Source organism: Urocampus carinirostris, chromosome 19 (assembly GCF_059441175.1).
Source record: "Urocampus carinirostris isolate Australia breed hairy pipefish chromosome 19, RoL_Ucar_1.0, whole genome shotgun sequence".
NCBI classification, from domain to species: domain Eukaryota; kingdom Metazoa; phylum Chordata; class Actinopteri; order Syngnathiformes; family Syngnathidae; genus Urocampus; species Urocampus carinirostris.
Genome location: NC_142367.1, coordinates 20,189,295 through 20,206,432, shown reverse-complemented (window position 1 = coordinate 20,206,432; position 17,138 = coordinate 20,189,295). Strand labels below are relative to the sequence as shown.

The 17,138-nt window shown below is 37.5% G+C and overlaps 1 protein-coding gene across 8 annotated transcripts in view; it reads left to right on the top strand.

Moving 5' to 3' along the window:
- The window catches only part of LOC148347649 (myosin-binding protein C, fast-type-like), a 60,816-nt gene that overhangs the window by 614 nt on the left and 43,064 nt on the right, over positions 1-17,138 (top strand). For 4 of the 8 annotated variants that reach the window (XM_088323597.1, XM_088323595.1, XM_088323594.1 and 1 more), the window contains one exon: positions 13,806-13,832. In XM_088323597.1, the coding sequence (XP_088179723.1) occupies positions 13,806-13,832 (27 nt within the window). Of the gene's footprint in view, positions 1-13,805; positions 13,833-17,138 lie in introns of those variants that run through there. The other 4 variants (XM_088323598.1, XM_088323596.1, XM_088323600.1 and 1 more) reach the window with 3 other exon arrangements.

Below are 17,138 nucleotides of genomic sequence, written 5' to 3'. Positions count from 1 at the left end.
TTTAAAATTAAGTTTATTATAAATCTACTTATAACATTCATTGCATGGATATGACATCACTGTTTTCCATCTGCCATCAGTACGAACCTGTATTAAATCTTCATTCATGCAATGTTTGCGTTGCCACGTGAACTGCTCTTTCCACGATGCTTTTAATGTACGTTTACGTTTCGTAGCGTCATCAATTTTGTTAGCTTCTTTTGAGGCTGAGGTTTTGGCTTGATTCCTATCCACTTCTCCATTTTTTCTTGTGTTCTCTGTGCGTCTACTTTGGAAAATGATATGCAAATATACGACCTTATAACTCTCGGGGAAGTCCGGAAGCACGAAGTTAGTCGATACAGGCTTCTGATTGGCTGCCGAGTATGCATATGCAAACGAACCGAAATTCCGAAATTTCCAAACCGAACGAAGATTTCGAAACCGGAATGAAGCAAACGTTTGATTTGAAAGAAAAATCTTTCGTTTTTTTTTTCTTACTTGAAAAAGATGTCGGCCACCCGGGCGGAGACGTTTTGTAAGTTGTACGGCCGACGTAAAAGATGCACTTTTGTTATTTCAGACACTGCATACAAATATACAATATTTTGCATTTTAAGTAGAACAGTAATTTGTATTAAAAGGAGAATCCTACTGAATGAGGCCAATTATAAAAGATGGGGAGTAATGATACCATGTGATTGTGCCGGGGCGATACCAGATCATATATATATATATATATATATATATATATATATATATATATATATATATATATATATACGCACAGTCTTCATTTTACCTCAGAAAAGTGATGGGTCCCAGGGACTCGCATGCTCAAAAATCTATGGGTCCCAACAGAGCTCTATGGGTCCCCAAAAGTTAGTGTCATCGAGGCTGAAATTGTAAATCGGCGACAAATATATAATATAAATCTATATATTAATTCAGTTTTAATCATCACAGTTTATTGGTAATAAAAATCAGTTATCACTTCAAGATTTCAGTTCACAACAATATTGTACATTATACAAAACATGATTGCTGAAATAATTATATTAATCTATATTTTCATTCAGTTTTAATCAGCACAGTTAATTGGTAATACAAATCAGTTATCACTTCAAGATTTTTCAGTTCACAACAATATTGTACATTATACAAAATAATATTGCCTAAATAATTATATTAATCTATATTTTCATTTAGTTTTAATCATCACAGTTAATTGGCAATACAAAGCAGTTATCACTTCAGATTTTTCAGTTCATATATTCTTCGTGGTTTGCTGTCCCGCCACAGTTGTAATGCCTTCTCTAGGTCCATTACATCATCATCCTCCTCATAGCGTAACCAGCAATATAATTTAGTCCATTTTGGTAGAAAAGTCCTTTTCTTGCTAGGAGTATTCCTTTGTTTATTTTCTTTCGTCAAATCGTTCGCTTCAACACACGTGTTTTCCTTGCTTCCGCGATCTTCCGAAGAATTTCTCCGCCGTTTTTTCGTGCCAGAATTATTGCCGTTGTTATCACTTTCTGGATTATGTTTCGATTTATTACTGACACTGAAGAAATTACCAATGTTGTGTGGATTTTCACCTTCTCTCGATGACAACCACCACAACAATGACGTAATCTCGAAGTAACGAGATCTCGTTTGCCGAGATCGGCGTGCAGACGAAAACTCGAACCGCGAGACCAAAACCAGGTCGGATCTGCCTGACGAAAAGTTTGGAGTGTGGTAAATCTTTGTTAAAAAAAAAAAGTAATTTTTATATTTTTTACGCGCACCCTTTACACGCAAATAAATGAGTTATATTTTTATTTTTTTAAACACGTTTCTAATAGTGATATCAAGTCTTTTAGAGGAAAAACACCCCTTATTTTTCTAGACGTGTCATCTGTTGTCCTTCGCCTCCCTGCTACAGCAGGCTCATTGACCCAAGGAGCCTCTAAATCATCCAATATATGAAATTGTCATGTGTTATATGATGATGGTCTTACAGGCCAAGGTTGCGCGAAAGCTATAGAGCGCCCCCTTCCTTCTTACATCCAATCCAGTAGATCACAGAGGTAATACTGGTAGATCGCGGAAGAGTTTATTTAATGCACTGTTTGCTAGGATACGCTGCCATCTTGTGGTAGAAAGCGGCATGTGAGCATGAACATCGCTGCCCATGCTGCAGTAACAAATTGGAGAACTCCGAATGTTGTCGATGAAAAGTGTAATTTATTACGAGTGAAAATGTTTTTCTATTTTTGACAAATGATTTAAGAAGTGTTTAATGATTAGGAGTTCAAATGAAATGTAATGCTTACCTTGTTGGCCTCGATAGGGATGGGTGTCACCAGGCTGTATTTGCCCAAGACACACCACAGGAAATGGTGCCCCTACGACCCTAGTGGTTAAGGGATACAACCAACCCTATTAAAATGTTTGACAATGCCTTACATAATGTGAATTAATTTACTACTTAAGTATGTGTTGGAGATTCGATTACCGTAATAACCGCAAATGTAAGTATTGTGTTTTGCTACATTTATCTATCTGCAGTACAGTGTTACTTATTTCTCACAAGTGTATCATTGGACAAAAATATTGGCAACAAATGAAAAGACTCACTTTAACTAAACCATGGAGTTGCCACTCATTACAATTCGAGTATTGTATTACTGTCAGGACCAGAACGGAAACAGAACCCACTTGCGTGACGTTTACCACAAGTTTTATTGAAAGAGAGAGGAAGGGCTGTGCCCACAAGTCGCTCTCGTACTCGGATTGTGATCCGAACACGGAAGTGGATCTTCCCTAGCGAGCGATGGCGGTGTCGGGGCAGAAAACTAGTCGGTAGCTGGGACTGGGAGAGCAAGACGTGGTTTGAAACGAGTCGTAAGCCGGGACGGGAGAGCAGATGTGGTCGGGATCAAAAACGGATCGTAAGTCGGGAAGGGAGAGCAGACGTGGTCGAGATCAAAACAGGTTGTAGCGGGAGACAAACAGGAGCAAAAAACGGGACAGGCGTGAGTCAGGGTCGAAAAAGGCTTGCCTAGTATACACGGAGATTCGCAGATGGACTGACCACAGGGGATTGACAGGACTGGGTTCAAATACTGACAGGGAGCCAATCAGAACCCGCGGCAGTTGGCACCAAAAGAGCGGGCACAGCTGAGTCACATCAGTAATCATGACAATTAAATATTATTTATTATGATTATATATATTTGTTTTATTTTGGCAAGCCTTGAAAAGTATTGCGAGCTTTCAATTCTACTAATACGGACGCTTTGTGGCTCTTGAATCTCAATTTTTCTAGGCGGGAAGATCGTTCTGACTTGGCCATTTTTTCCGTAGCTCACACGCAGAAAAAGTGTGAATACCCCAGATTACAGTCCCCCCACATCCGTCGCCGCTATGCTAATGAGCTTTACACATTATTCCGATACATTTCTTTCGTCCTGAAAAATGTTCTCTGGAAATATAACCATATACCCGTGCAGAGCCAAATTCCACTGGCAAGCCCGCCAAGGCTCAACAGCCAATTTTTTTATTCGCTAAGCTAGCTAATTAGCATGAAAATGGTATCCTGTTTCAGTTTCAGTGTGGGTTTTTTTTTTATAAACCATCCGTCAAGTCTTCCTTCCATTCGCAGCTAGCTTCGACCCTCAAGGCGCAGCCCAAAATAATCCCCAGTAACCCGTGACCTTTTCCTCCCCCCTTCCTCATCCTCTTAAGTTGATAGAGTTTCACGCATGCTAGCGTATTAGCTACTGTAACACTCGCACGCTCGCTGTACGGGATCAAAACCGGGATGTAAAATATCCTTCTCAGCCTCCAGTCGAGCGCAACAGGCTTCTCGATACACGTAATAGATTATTAAAGGGATGTTGTGTAACATTCGGCACAGGGATGGGAAAACTATCGCCTGTGGGCCACATACGGCCCTCCAAGCTTTTTAATCTGACCCGCTAAACCAAAACAATAAAAATATTTTGACAATGTATATCAGGGGTGTTAAACTTATTTTAACTCGGGGGCCACACGATAGAACAAACATTCTGTCGGGGGCCGGACTAGTAGATTAAAGAGAAAGAAAGAGAGATAAAGAAATAAGAGAAAGAGGGAGGGAAAAGAAGAGAGAGGGCAGGACAAAGAAAAAGGGAGAGGGAGAGAGCGTGAGAAACAAAAGAGATAAAAAGAGAAGTTGTGAGAGAGGGGGAAAGAAAGGGAGAGGAAGAAAGAAATCCAAAGAGAAACAGAAAGACAGAAGGAGAGAAAAGAGAAAAGAAAATGCGAAGGGTAGGAAGAGAGGAGAGAAAAGAGAAAAGAAAGTGCGAAGGGTAGGAAGAGAGAAAGAGAAAAGGAAAAAAAATGAAGTTAGAGCAAAAGAAGTTCAAAAGACACAGAGAGAGGAAGAGACAAAGAACAACAAAGGAAGAGAAAAAGAGAGATAAAGAAATAAGAGAGAGGGAGAGAGTGTGATAAACAAAATTGATAAAAAGAGAAGTCTTGAGAGAGGGGGGGAAAGAAAGGGAGAGGAAGAGAAATAGAAAGACAGAAGGAGAGAAAAGAGAAAAGAAAGTGCGAAGGGTAGGAAGAGATAAAGAGTAAAGAGAGAAAAGAAAGCGCAAAGGGTAGGAAGAGAGAAAGAGAAAAGGAAAAAATGAAGTTAGAGCAAAAGAAGTTCAAAAGACATAGATAGAGAGAAAGAGACAAAGAGCAACAAAGGAAGAGAAAAAGAAAGACACAGACCGTGAGAGAGACAGAGACAGAGAGTGGGAGAGAGAGAGAGAGAGAGAGAGAGAGAGAGAGAGAGAGAGAGAGAAATAAATACAAGTACAGTGTCTTTGTTCGCGGCACCTTTCTTTGGCAACATCAAGTTGACATATTTCAACCTGCAGCTTGTTTTTCTCTTGCGTTTCTCTGAGTGTTGTCTCGCGGGCCGGATACAATCCCTTAGCGGGCCTGATCTGGCCCGCGGGCCGCCTGTCTGACACCTGTGATGTATATGATGGTGAAAGATGAATCACAGCTCACGGATAACTTAACTGCCAGGGTCGTCGTGGCACCACTTCATTTGGTGTGTCTTGGGCACCTATCCCTTTCCAGGCGTTTTTGCTCCCCCACATGAAACAGGTAGTACTGGTTTCCTAGGTTATCAGAAGCAGGAGTCACTTCCTGATCTCACTCAGATACAGCACCTTCATCATATATTTACTGTTGGTTTTAACTTACGTCGTCATCCTGCTCTTTCGAGATAAGCCAGTGGTCTGCCAAAATGTCCTACTCTTTAGTGCCGTCCTATCTTGGAGGGGCTTAATAACATACATTTTGTTTTTTTTCATTTTTAAATATAACCAGCAACACTGAAACTCAAAATAGTTGCAAACAGAATACATGCAATGCGTGATTACCGTAGGTAAGTCATGGAAAGCTACCAATGAAAACCAAAGGTTTTGTCAATTTTTCTCAGATCTTAACTGCCTTTTCAAAGACACTCATCTCCGTTTTTGTGTTTGCATTGCATGCCAATTCCATTCAGGCGAAAATAAAAAATGGCAAAAAATGGAGATAAGCCTTTTTAGAATGGCAGCAATCATAAGTATTTATCAATAAACAAAATTATATATTTTTTGTACCATTTTGTATAAAAACCATTTCATTAGATTGATTTTGAAACACTCAGAATTAAAACAAAGCCATATTTGAGGCCCCTGAATTTGATAATACGGATCGAAAAACTCAAAATGCAATTTTTTTGAATTAAATTTGATAAATATCTTTATCAATAAAAATAAAAAATCGATAAAAACAGCAAGGAAAAAATATAGCCGGCTATTTGAATGATGACGACATTTGGTACAATAGTTACACCAAATCAACACATTTTCATCATTAGTACTTTATAAAAAATAATAATTTCATTTATTTCATTTTTTAACATTTCCGCAATTTGCCCATCCCTGTTTGAACTTATTTCTGATTTTTGTGTTTTTAATGAAATAAAATAAGAAAAATCCACAAAATTATATGCAAGATTTGTGCTTCATTTGAGGTGTCCTTAAAACGTTGAAAGTAGATGATTTTCTTTTTTAATTATGTGTTGTCAATGCCCAACTGAGTTTAAAGAGCCTTTACATTTTTTCCCACTGCAACTATCTGTTTTTTATCTTACTTTTAGCACCTCTGTTAGGGGAGTTTTAAGAAGAAAAGGGAGAAGAGGAGAGAGGAGAGTGATGTCATGCTTGTCCCTGTAATTTTTGTCAGTGTAGCCTGAAAATGTTGAAAGTAAGAAAAGGCCTTTTTGAAATACGGACCAAACACTAACCCAAACACCAAAAAAAGAGTTCATTAATATTGGAGGAATGAACAGACTGTGGCTGTGATCATACCTTTTAGCCAGGAGATGGCAGTAGAGAGTCACTAAATTTCAAGTTGTGAACACCACTTTTTATTTATCTTGCCGTTTTTCTTTTGTAGTGCAATGTTAAATACTCTCATCGACCATAATACTATTTAACATATATCCCCGTACGTACTCCATTATGAGCAGATAATTGGAATATAAATAGAAAAATATCTTACTCTGCTGCCACCTACTGTTATGGATGAATGTTATAGCTACTCTGCAGATCAATGACAGGCTCGTTTTGTAAAGTTAAAATTGAGAGTTTTCCTGCGGTATGCTAGCCACGATCTCATGGCACACTGGTTGAAAAGACCTGTACCAAACGATAAAGCCATCTAGTGGTCAAATATCACATAGTGTTCATGAACAGTGCACAACACAAATGTGGCTGTACTTCACCATGAAATGAAATGAAATGATGAAATGAAATGATCTGCATTTATATAGCGCTTTTCAAGTCAATGACTTCCCAAAGCGCTTTACAATGTGCTTCACATTCCCCAATAGAGGCCGTGATCTGTGCAGCCATGTAAGGCGCTAACCTGCTTATTGGGGGTATTGGGGGTTCAGTGTCTTACCCAAGGACACTTCGACATGTAACACGGACAAGCCGGGATTCGAACTGGGATCCCTTAATCCTAAAACGATCGCTCTACCTCCTGAGCTACTGCCGCCACCAAGTAGCGTTTGAAATCTTGACCGGAACCCGGCACTGTGTATTAATCTATATTTAGATAATTAAGAAGATCATTTTAAGTGAAATTCATTTTCTCACATTAGGCCGCGCAATGTCAAATTGCATTAGCGCCTTCATTTGTTCAGTCCACAAACTGCGCCGGCAGCCGTGCCTTAAATGGGCCCTGTTTCAAAACGCGGCATAAATAGAAAGGCAATTAACTTCTTTTTCATAATTTCCCTCAACTATCAGCAGGTCCCCTCTACACTCGGCGTGTCGCGATACGCTACGATGCATTCGAGCGTCAGGGGAGATGCGACCCCACTGCGGAAGAATAAAAAAATAATCTAGGGAAACATACAATAAAATGATAAATGATAATATTTTGAAATTGTTTCAATATCTTTTCAAAAAGATATTTTTAAAATGGAAGAAATGGATAGGAGAACATAAAAAGTAATACTACATCAATGCATATGATGCGGAGGGGGTAAACCAGTGTATGATGTTGGGCTTCTCTGCTGATGAAAGGTTTTATGGCACATCAACTCACCCCTTGTTGTGCTGTGGGCTTTAATGTTCGGTGTCAGGTTGGGAAGAGCGAAGGGGACTGAATGTGTTCTTGACTCTAGCCACCTCCCACTAGGGGGGTATGGCTTAGATAGATAGATAGAGAGATAGATAGATAGATAGATAGATAGATAGATGGATAAAAAATTAGCATGGGAAAAATATAATAAAATGAAAAAATATTAGAATAAATAAAATATAAAATACATAGGAAATTTATCTATAATTTATTTTCTTGACTCATTGAGGTGTTAACAAGCTCAAAGAGAGAAAAAAAAAACATTTATAGGAGTAAAAGTAAAACAATAATATTATTTTTATGTAGAATTTTTTTTTTCCTGTTACGGTAAATCTTTTTCTGGTTGGGATGTATTTTTTCCAATTTTCTTTTTTATTTCACTTATGTTTTGGGATACGTTGTCTATTGTTAAAGAGTTCCAGAAAAACCATGTAGAAAAAAAAAGAGTACAATGAGAAAGTATGGTGAATAAGTATAAATAAAACAAGGAATTTCTTTTCAAATATGTTTTTGTTTGTTGGCAGATAATTATTTACATTTTAATATTCCCCGGAGATATATACCTTTTTATTTCACTATTTTAGGAGGTTTTTAAGATGCCACTGGGGGTAGGAGAGTAATTTCACGCGCGTGCCCACAGTTTTTGTTTATTCCAGGATGAAAATAGTGAGATTAAGAAAAGGACTGTTTTAAATACAAAATGGCAACCAATCTCCCAAAAAGATAAAAAGTTATCCGAGCATGTCTAAGAATTTCACATACTTGCACGCGCAACAAAAGGAGCTCGACAGCGGCTGCGATGATGATTTCAGCCAGAAGATAGCGCCAGCAAGTAGAACATTTTGAAGTTACGCACATCTCTTTAAAAACACGATGACCTCAGGAAAATATAACGTTTTATATCATCTACGACAAATCAAAATTTAATATTTAAAAAATGGTCGCATTTAATGGGATAACATTGTCACCATAGCAACAAGATCGCCGGTATTCTATGCTGGCAGATGACATTCATTAAATTTGATGTTCAAATGTGTTGAAAATGGACAAAAGTATTCACAAGAACAAAAGGGGAAAAAAAATCACTCGGAGAAGAATATAAAACCTTTGAAAAAAATATCTAGTCTAAGTAGAAGAGACCTTAAGGGTCGTCTGTGACAAAAATTGGGCATGAATGGTTGGAACATTTGCATATTATTCAGAAAGGGCACATTAAAATAGAACTTGGCCTCTGTGCTTTGGAACAAAAGAGCACTTTATATTTGTTTAAATCACATTCTGAATTTTGGATACACGAATATTTAATTGAAAGCAGAACGAAAAGGGATCATTACGTTGTTATTACATGGCGCAGACTTTGTAGCTAGCTAATATAAATGTAGCACGTAGACAAACATGAGTTCACTAAAATCTGAATTAAAACACAGCTTTAAAGCGCCAGTGTGTAATATTTGACCGTTAGATGGCACTGTACTGTCTACTGGAAACAAAAACCCAAAAGCGCAGTGTAGCAGCAAGATGCATGGCGGTCCTTGAAGACTGAAATCTGAGAAGAATGAAAATGGCAAACAACCACTTTTGTCCTAAATGAGGGATTGCCTAAAAATGAAAAAAAAATGTAAACTGGAGTGGAAAAACAGGAAGCGGCTCTAACAGAAGCTGATATGAGAGGCCTGACAGCATACACTGGTTTACCCCCTCTGCATCACGTGTGTTGATATCAGTAATTCTTAACTATCGTTCGCCATTCACATCCATCCCTAGCACTCACTCTTGCATCCAATAGATTAACCGATTCACCCCATCCATCCAACGTAGCTGGGATAGGCTCCAGGACCCCCGCGACCCTACTGAAGATAAGCAGTGCAGATAATAGATGGATGGAAGAATTTGTTTCCAATCCTAACACCAAAGCATGCAACCCATAGAAAACATTCTTTACTCGAACATAAAAAGCAGCTGCTTCAGCACTCACAGGACTGTAAATTATGGGGGTGGTCCGAATTAGGGATGAGCAATACTGAGAATTTTGGTAACGATCCGATACTAGGTAATCACGGGGTAGCATCGGCCGATATCGATACAATACGGGTAATTAATGATATTAATATTATAATCATTGAATAATTGAGCACTTTATTTCAATCAATTATAATTATGATCAGTGTTGAGCACCTAATTAAAAAATAGGCTGGACTTAGTAACCCTATGGACATATAAATTGTTTAAATATGAGAAACAATCTTATATTTTTCGCGACTTAGCCCTCATCGCCTTTTCTTTCGGCACATGAGTAAATACTATATAGTAGTCACTATTTTGAATGGCAACACGATCCGAAAAGAAGTAAACAACTCGTAGGAGACCGGAGACCGTTTTTTTTTATAACACTGTTATTAAATTATGATAACTGCAGCACAAATATTGAAAGCAATATAGGTTTTTTTTTACATTTTTATGAAATGACGATATTGCAAACGTAACCAGTATGAACAAAAAAAGACTTCCATTATAACTGTTCCAGAACAAAAGTCACGAGTGTCAATCCCCAAAAAAGGAGCGTTAAAGGTAAAATACAAATAAAATAATGCCATCATGACAATTAAAGTACCTTGCTTTGAACCTCTGCTGGTTCGAGAGCGTTCTCCATCCGGGCACCGGTGCTGTGGAATGCTCTTCCCCCTGAGATTCGATCTGCAACCTCAGTGGAAATGTTTAAATCTAAACTTAAAACTCACTTCTACTCCATTGCATACGAATAACCTACTCCTCTTGTCGGTTGAAAATAGTTTGTGTAATATAGTGTAACAATCTGTGAAGCCCTTTGAGACTCTTCGTGATTTAGGGCTATACAAATAAAAATGACTTGACTTGACTTGACTTGCTTTGCACAGCTTTTGAAAATAATCAGAAAATGTAAACAACACTATAAAACAATGAAACCAATACTATATTAAAAAAACAGTATAAAAAGATAAAATACTTCTACTAAACAACAGATTCAGAACAAACCTTAATATAACAAAGTCAGCATGGCAACTAAAATAGCCTCCATTGCACAATATTTTCAAACTAAAGTCAGAAAATGCAAGTAGTGTAAACAATACTGCATAAAAAAACCTTTAACAGTATAAAATACAATACTTTTATTAAACAACTGTTTCGGAATAAAAGTCAAGAGCGGCAATGTAAGTAAATCCCCAATACTGTATAACTATGTCAACAGGACAACTACCATATCTTCCATTGCAGAATTTTTTTGGGATGCCTAATCTTAAAACCTACTAACAATAATAACATGCTAGTAAAAATGGGAAGAGAGTATAGTTCCTAGGACAATAATATAGATCCCATCCAAGTACAGATTTACCTCAGTTACTGCTGTTAATGTGTACCGAAACCCTTCGTGAAACGTGAACCTCCACAAAATAGCGTCTCACCCTAAAAAAAGGCGATAATTTCCTTACCGACTGAGAGTACTCAACTGTAACAAAATAACAAATAAAACCAGAACACAGATTTTTTTTTTCGTCATTCAAAAGTAGAATCAAATTGGAAGGCTATTCCTTTCGGTACAAGAAAGCGATTTAGAGAGTAGCCGGCAAGCTGCACGCTACCATCAGGTACCCTGGGGTTAAGCCAGGCCTCTCTAAGGTCTCTGTGATGATTGAAATACCAATTTAGCGGTTTCCCACGAGTTGTAGCCCCAAGTCATCCATTTCAAGGGTAATGGTAAGATACAGGCTAGGCAGAGGTGGGCTTTAGAAGAGTTGTTAGCCAAGCCGTAAGTATTGTATTCTCTCAAGTGCCGACTCAGTCACTTCCCGAACTTGATTAACAATCCACGGAGCACCCGCTGGTGATGACCATCTCTTGTCACTCATCTGACTTCCCTCAGAGTCCTATTTAATTGATGATTTCATTCCAATGTAACAAGCTGCTAAAGCTACTAGCGTTCGCCGTGCTTCTCAGTCTCTTTGGGGTGCCCACATGCTGCTTGACTGACAGCATACACCAGCCTATCACAGTCGCTCGCAAACACTCAGACACACCCACTTAACACCCTTGTGATAGCATTTGCTGTGTGTTGTTTGCTCAGAACACAGCGCACGATCCGTTTTATAACACCCACAATAGAGATGAATGAAATTCAAGCAGTGAACCAGCGATTTCCGAAGCGGCGAGGGTTCTCGGTATCGATGATATCGATAATGGGATCGATCCGGCCACCCTCAGCCGGAATTCCCTGCTGTCAATTTGCGGGCGCAAAGGCGTAAAGTTAACCGCTAGCCATGCGGAACGCGTGCAAGCTATTTCAAGCGACGCTCCAAAAAGTGAGCCGATCGTCTTTAGGGGATGTCACGAGACACCATCTTTGGCCTTCACGTCTTGGTGCCCTGACCCCCTCAAAGGCCGCTTTGGTATTTTGTTTCCAATTCCGGCTCACTTAAGCTCAGACTATTACGCTTTTAATGCTCGAAAAGAATAGCGGACAAAATCCTCCTGTCACCAATTCGGGAAGATCCGTCGTGTCGGAGGTTAAGACGCTATAAAAAGTCAACATTTTATAGTTTATCTACTGGATTTGCAAGAGGTTTAGCGTGACAGTGTTCATCTGTGTGGAATGGGTTATTTCAGACCGGGGTGGGGAAGTATTTGGAAACGGGGGCCACATGGGGGTCAAAAATTTGGCCATAGGGCCGACCCTGGAGACCGATACCATTTTTCGTTCATTATGATATGTAGTTTTGCTTCTACTATTACTTAATTTTGTTACTATATATAGATTCTTTAACGATATAATAATATGATCAAATATTAGAATTTTTTGCTTGTTCTACTTGTTTTAAGTAAAATATTAATAAAAAAATCTGAAAAATTAAACATTCTCCAATATAAAGATGAAAGATGATTTAGTAAAAAAATACTCGATTTTGCTTATTTTAATAATTATTCCATCCTAAAAATATTTGTAATTTATTGTACTAGCATAAAATAATAATGACAAACTGGCAGATAATTTTGCGTATTTGAAAGAAATATTTTTCCTGTTTGACCATATTTATCAAATTATTTTTTTGTACATATTCTAGGACTACAATATTTTTCACATTTTCTTACAGTAAAATAAGAACAATTTTAACATTCTATAAAACCACCTTTACAATTTTTTCTTTATTTTATTAGTAAAAAAATACATTATATAGTATAATAGTTTCTAGTACAACCATATTTCTAACGCATTCTTACAGTAAAACCAAAATATAATTTCGATTTTTTTTCTCTTTTTTCATGATTTAATTAGAATAAAAAAATCATGAACAATTGGGAGAAAATGTTGCTTTTTTCCAAGAACCATTTTTCTTATTTTCTTTTATGCTTTTTCAAATAATTTTGCATATTTTTGATATATTTTATTAGTAGTAAATAAACTCAACTGAGTGACAAAAGATTTGCTTATTTAAAGGATAATTAGTTTTTTTTATATGTCTCGGTATAAATGTGAGGACAACTACATTTTGATCAAATGTTTAAAATTAAATATTGAAAATGAGCCATTTTTATTGTTTTTAAATCTATTTTCCATATATTTTTTGAAGGAAGATAATTCTGCTCATTTAAATAATAAGTTTCTTATTTTGGGGGTATATTTACTGTTATAACCATATTTTTAACCATTTTTTTTTACAATAAAATAAGAAAAATCCTTTCTTTTCGAGCAAACTCACCAATTTTGAAAGCTTAGCCGTGATTGGTTGTTAACAGTGATGTCATCTTTACGCGACTACCGGGTAGCATAATGGCTGCCGCCTGATAGAAATTAAATATTGTGCCGCTTAGTTTATATTCCACTTCTCCATATTAATCAGAGTGTTTACAGTAGTTATAAAAAAATACAATTTCTCAGTCGGGAGACTTTATTTAGTCAAGCCGTCATCTAGTGGCACTTATAGCCAATTACAAAATATTTTAGTGCGAGACGTTTAAAACATTCTCCCCTATTCCCAGTTGAGCATCCAGGTGGAATGCCGCCGCCGTTTAATATGAAAGCTCTTAAAAAATTGAATTGCAGAGCTGCCTTGTGCTAATTCGATAACGTTAGCTCGAATGAATTAGCGCATGCTAATGGCGGTTTGTGTTTTTCCCTCCCGCAGCAGCAGCAGCCCCAGCGGAGGTGCACGGTAAGTCAGCTGCACGACTCCGTTTGACCTTTCTGCACGCCTTTCATTATCACGTCGGCTCGATTATAGCTGGCGTGTTTTCACTTTTGCACTTTTGTCACTCGGCCCGCGTCGGTGGCCTTTGACCGTGTTAATCGACTGCAACCGATGTTGTTTATTGGCCGGCCCCTGTGTTTTTTTCTGCACTCCTATTCAAAATCTGTCATATTTTAAAGTGTCAGTGTGCATGATTTAATGCCCCCTAGTGGTAGAAACGTCATTGATTAAAGAAAAAAACAATAAGCACTCCTATTCAGATATTGTCTTATTTTAAAGGGTCAGTGTGTGGTATTTAATGCCTCCTTGTGGTTAAAAAACGTAATTAATCAAAGAGAAAACAATATTTATTTAAACAATAAGCACTCCATTCAGATATTGTCATATTTTCAAGGGTGAGTGTGCATTATTTAATGCCTCCTAGTGGTAAAAACCTGTCATTAATTAAAGGAAAAAACAATATTTATTCAGACAACAAGCACACCTATTTAGATATTAAATTGTCATATTTCAAAGGGTCAGTGGGTGATATTTAATGCCTCCTAGTGGTAAAAAATGTCATTAAGGGGAAAAACAATATTTGTTTAAACAATAAGCACTCCTATTCTGATATTGTCATATTTTAAAGGGTCAGTGTGCATTATTTAGTGCCTCCTAGTGGTAAAAAAAACGTCATTAATTAAAGGAAAAAACAATATTCAAACAATAAGCACTCCTTTCTGGATATTGTCATATTTTAAAGGGTCTGTGTGCATTATTTAAAGCCTCCTAGTGGTAAAAAACCCATCATTTTAAAGGAAAAAACAATATTTATTCAAACAACAAGCACCCCTATTCAGATATTATATTTTCATAGTTTAAAGGGTCAGTGCGTGATATTTAATGCCTCCTAGTGGTAAAAAATGTCATTGATTGAAAGGAAAAAACAATATTTATTTAAACAATAAGCACTCCTTTTTAAATATTGTCATATTTTAAAGGGCCAGTGTGTGGTATTTAATGCCTCCTGGTTAAAAAACGTAATTAATAAAAATAACTGCTATATTAATTCAAACAATAAGCACCATTATTTAGTGTGCATTATTCAATGCTTCCTAGTGGTAATAAGACGTCATTAAAGAAAAAAACAATATTTATTTAAAAAAATAAGCACTCCTATTCAGATATCATATTTTAGAGGGTCGGTGTGCAATTTTAATGCCTAGTGGTAAAAAAAACGTCATTAATTAAAGAAAAAACAATATTTTTCTAAACAATAAGCACTCCTAGTAAGATACTGTCATATTCTAAAGGGTCAGTGTGCGATATTTAATAACTCCCAGTGGTAAAAAACGTCATTAAGTAAAAAAAAAATAAAGAAAAACGAACCATTACATTTATATGCATTTTTTAATGCAGTAATACCTTCTCTCTTCTCGCATTGTGTTCTGCATTCTGATTGTCCAAACAGCCGCTCTACCCATTTTCTGCCTGTGTCTGCTTGTGCCTGAATAAAGATGCGGGCTAAGTGGTACACGAACGTAAAACCGCTTGACCAACCTGCGCGTGAATATTTTTCAATATCCATTCCCTCTAAAATTCAACTAAAAGGTGTGTGATCATTTCTATCACTCACAAATTTTGTCTTCTCCAAATGCTAACAGGATGGAAGAATATCTAAATATCATAGAGATAGAGAGATTGAGAGATAGATATTTTTTTCATTCCCGTGGGGAAATTCACACTTCCAGCAGTATCCTTGTGCTGAAAAATAAAATAATGAAATAAAAGATATAGAATACAAAAATACCCAATATAACGTGTTGATAGAGTATTTAAATAGTGCTACGGAAAATAAACACTGTAATGACAATAGGGTAATATGCAAATGTAGGTTTGGGGTTTTAATGTGGGCTTTTACTCCCCCGGGTGGAATTAAAGAGCCTCATGGCATGAGGAAGAAATGATCTCAGTCTGTCCGTGGAACAAGACTGTGACAGCAGTCTTTCAGCTTATTAAATATCATAGTAAGCGACTGCTGAGGGGGGAACTCTTGGGAGTACCTTTAAGAAGTTGAGGAAGGTCTCGGGATGAGGAGGGGGACTGCCGAGGAGAGAAAAACTTGGGGATATCATAGTAAAGGAAGTCTATGCCTTTTGGTAATTTTGAGTCTCCGTAGTTCAATTACCCCTTATGTATTTTAACACCCTTTTCAGTTGCACCATACAGCAACATCTAGCGGTGAAATAATACACACTGCCCCTTTAAATACGTGGTAATTATGCTAGCCTGGTAGGCTCGGTGATAAACATGGTGTTAAGCCTTAAAGTGACACTTGGAAAGCTGTGTTTTTTGTTCTTGTTATACACGTGTTCCTCTTCGAACTCCATTTACTCAGCTGCCCAAATGTCTTAACTTGCGTTTCTCGCATTATGCACGGCTTTGCAAAAAAAATCGGCTAATTTTAGCCCCACAGGAGGCAATGGAGGGGGCCATTTTTTTTCCCTCCTCAGCGCGAGAGGTATTTACATTTGAGATGCTCCGAGTGCGGCAAAAGCATTCCGACTTATCGAGTCGCGGTAATTATTTGAATAATAGCGATAATATGTTGAGTGAATTAGAGTGGAGAGGAAAAGGCAAAGGTCGATTGCTCCCTTTGCCGTTGGTGGGGGATAATAGAGCCACCGTGGCACTTTGGTTTGTTTGCGTTTCTTGGGCCGTTTCAGTTATTATCCTACTGGGCGTGATCACATTCAATTTGCATTGTTTACTTATTTTCTTTTACATTTTTGCATTCCAAAAGAATGAAACAAAGATGGCATGCAAGGAATACAATGAAGGCTGAAATCTAATTCCTATTCCCATTTTGTTGACACCTCTTTTAAAAAAATTCCTCAGATTTCGATCATTCTTAATGGCATTTTCTAAAAATGAAGGATCACAGCAGCATGGGTGTTATTCGTTTTAGGCAGAAAGAATGAAAAAAAACAAAAAAAGGGCCGCCGATGACACAAATTTGCTCTTTCAGCCCTCCCCTTTGAGCAACTGTCGACTGGGGATAACGGATCTTGGTTAAATTCAGTTCAGCCAAAATGGCCTTCCTCAGTGGCCTGAATTGCAAAAAAAACAAAAACAAAAAAGAAAAACACCCAAGAATTCGCTTTGCATCAGCTCTCAGCAACATAAACCAGAGATAATGGATCATGACTACAACTTTGCAATTCATTTTAGGCAAGCAAGAACGGCACACTTCTCGACTAAAGAGTCTTCCGTTAGTTCCCGCGTGTAGCA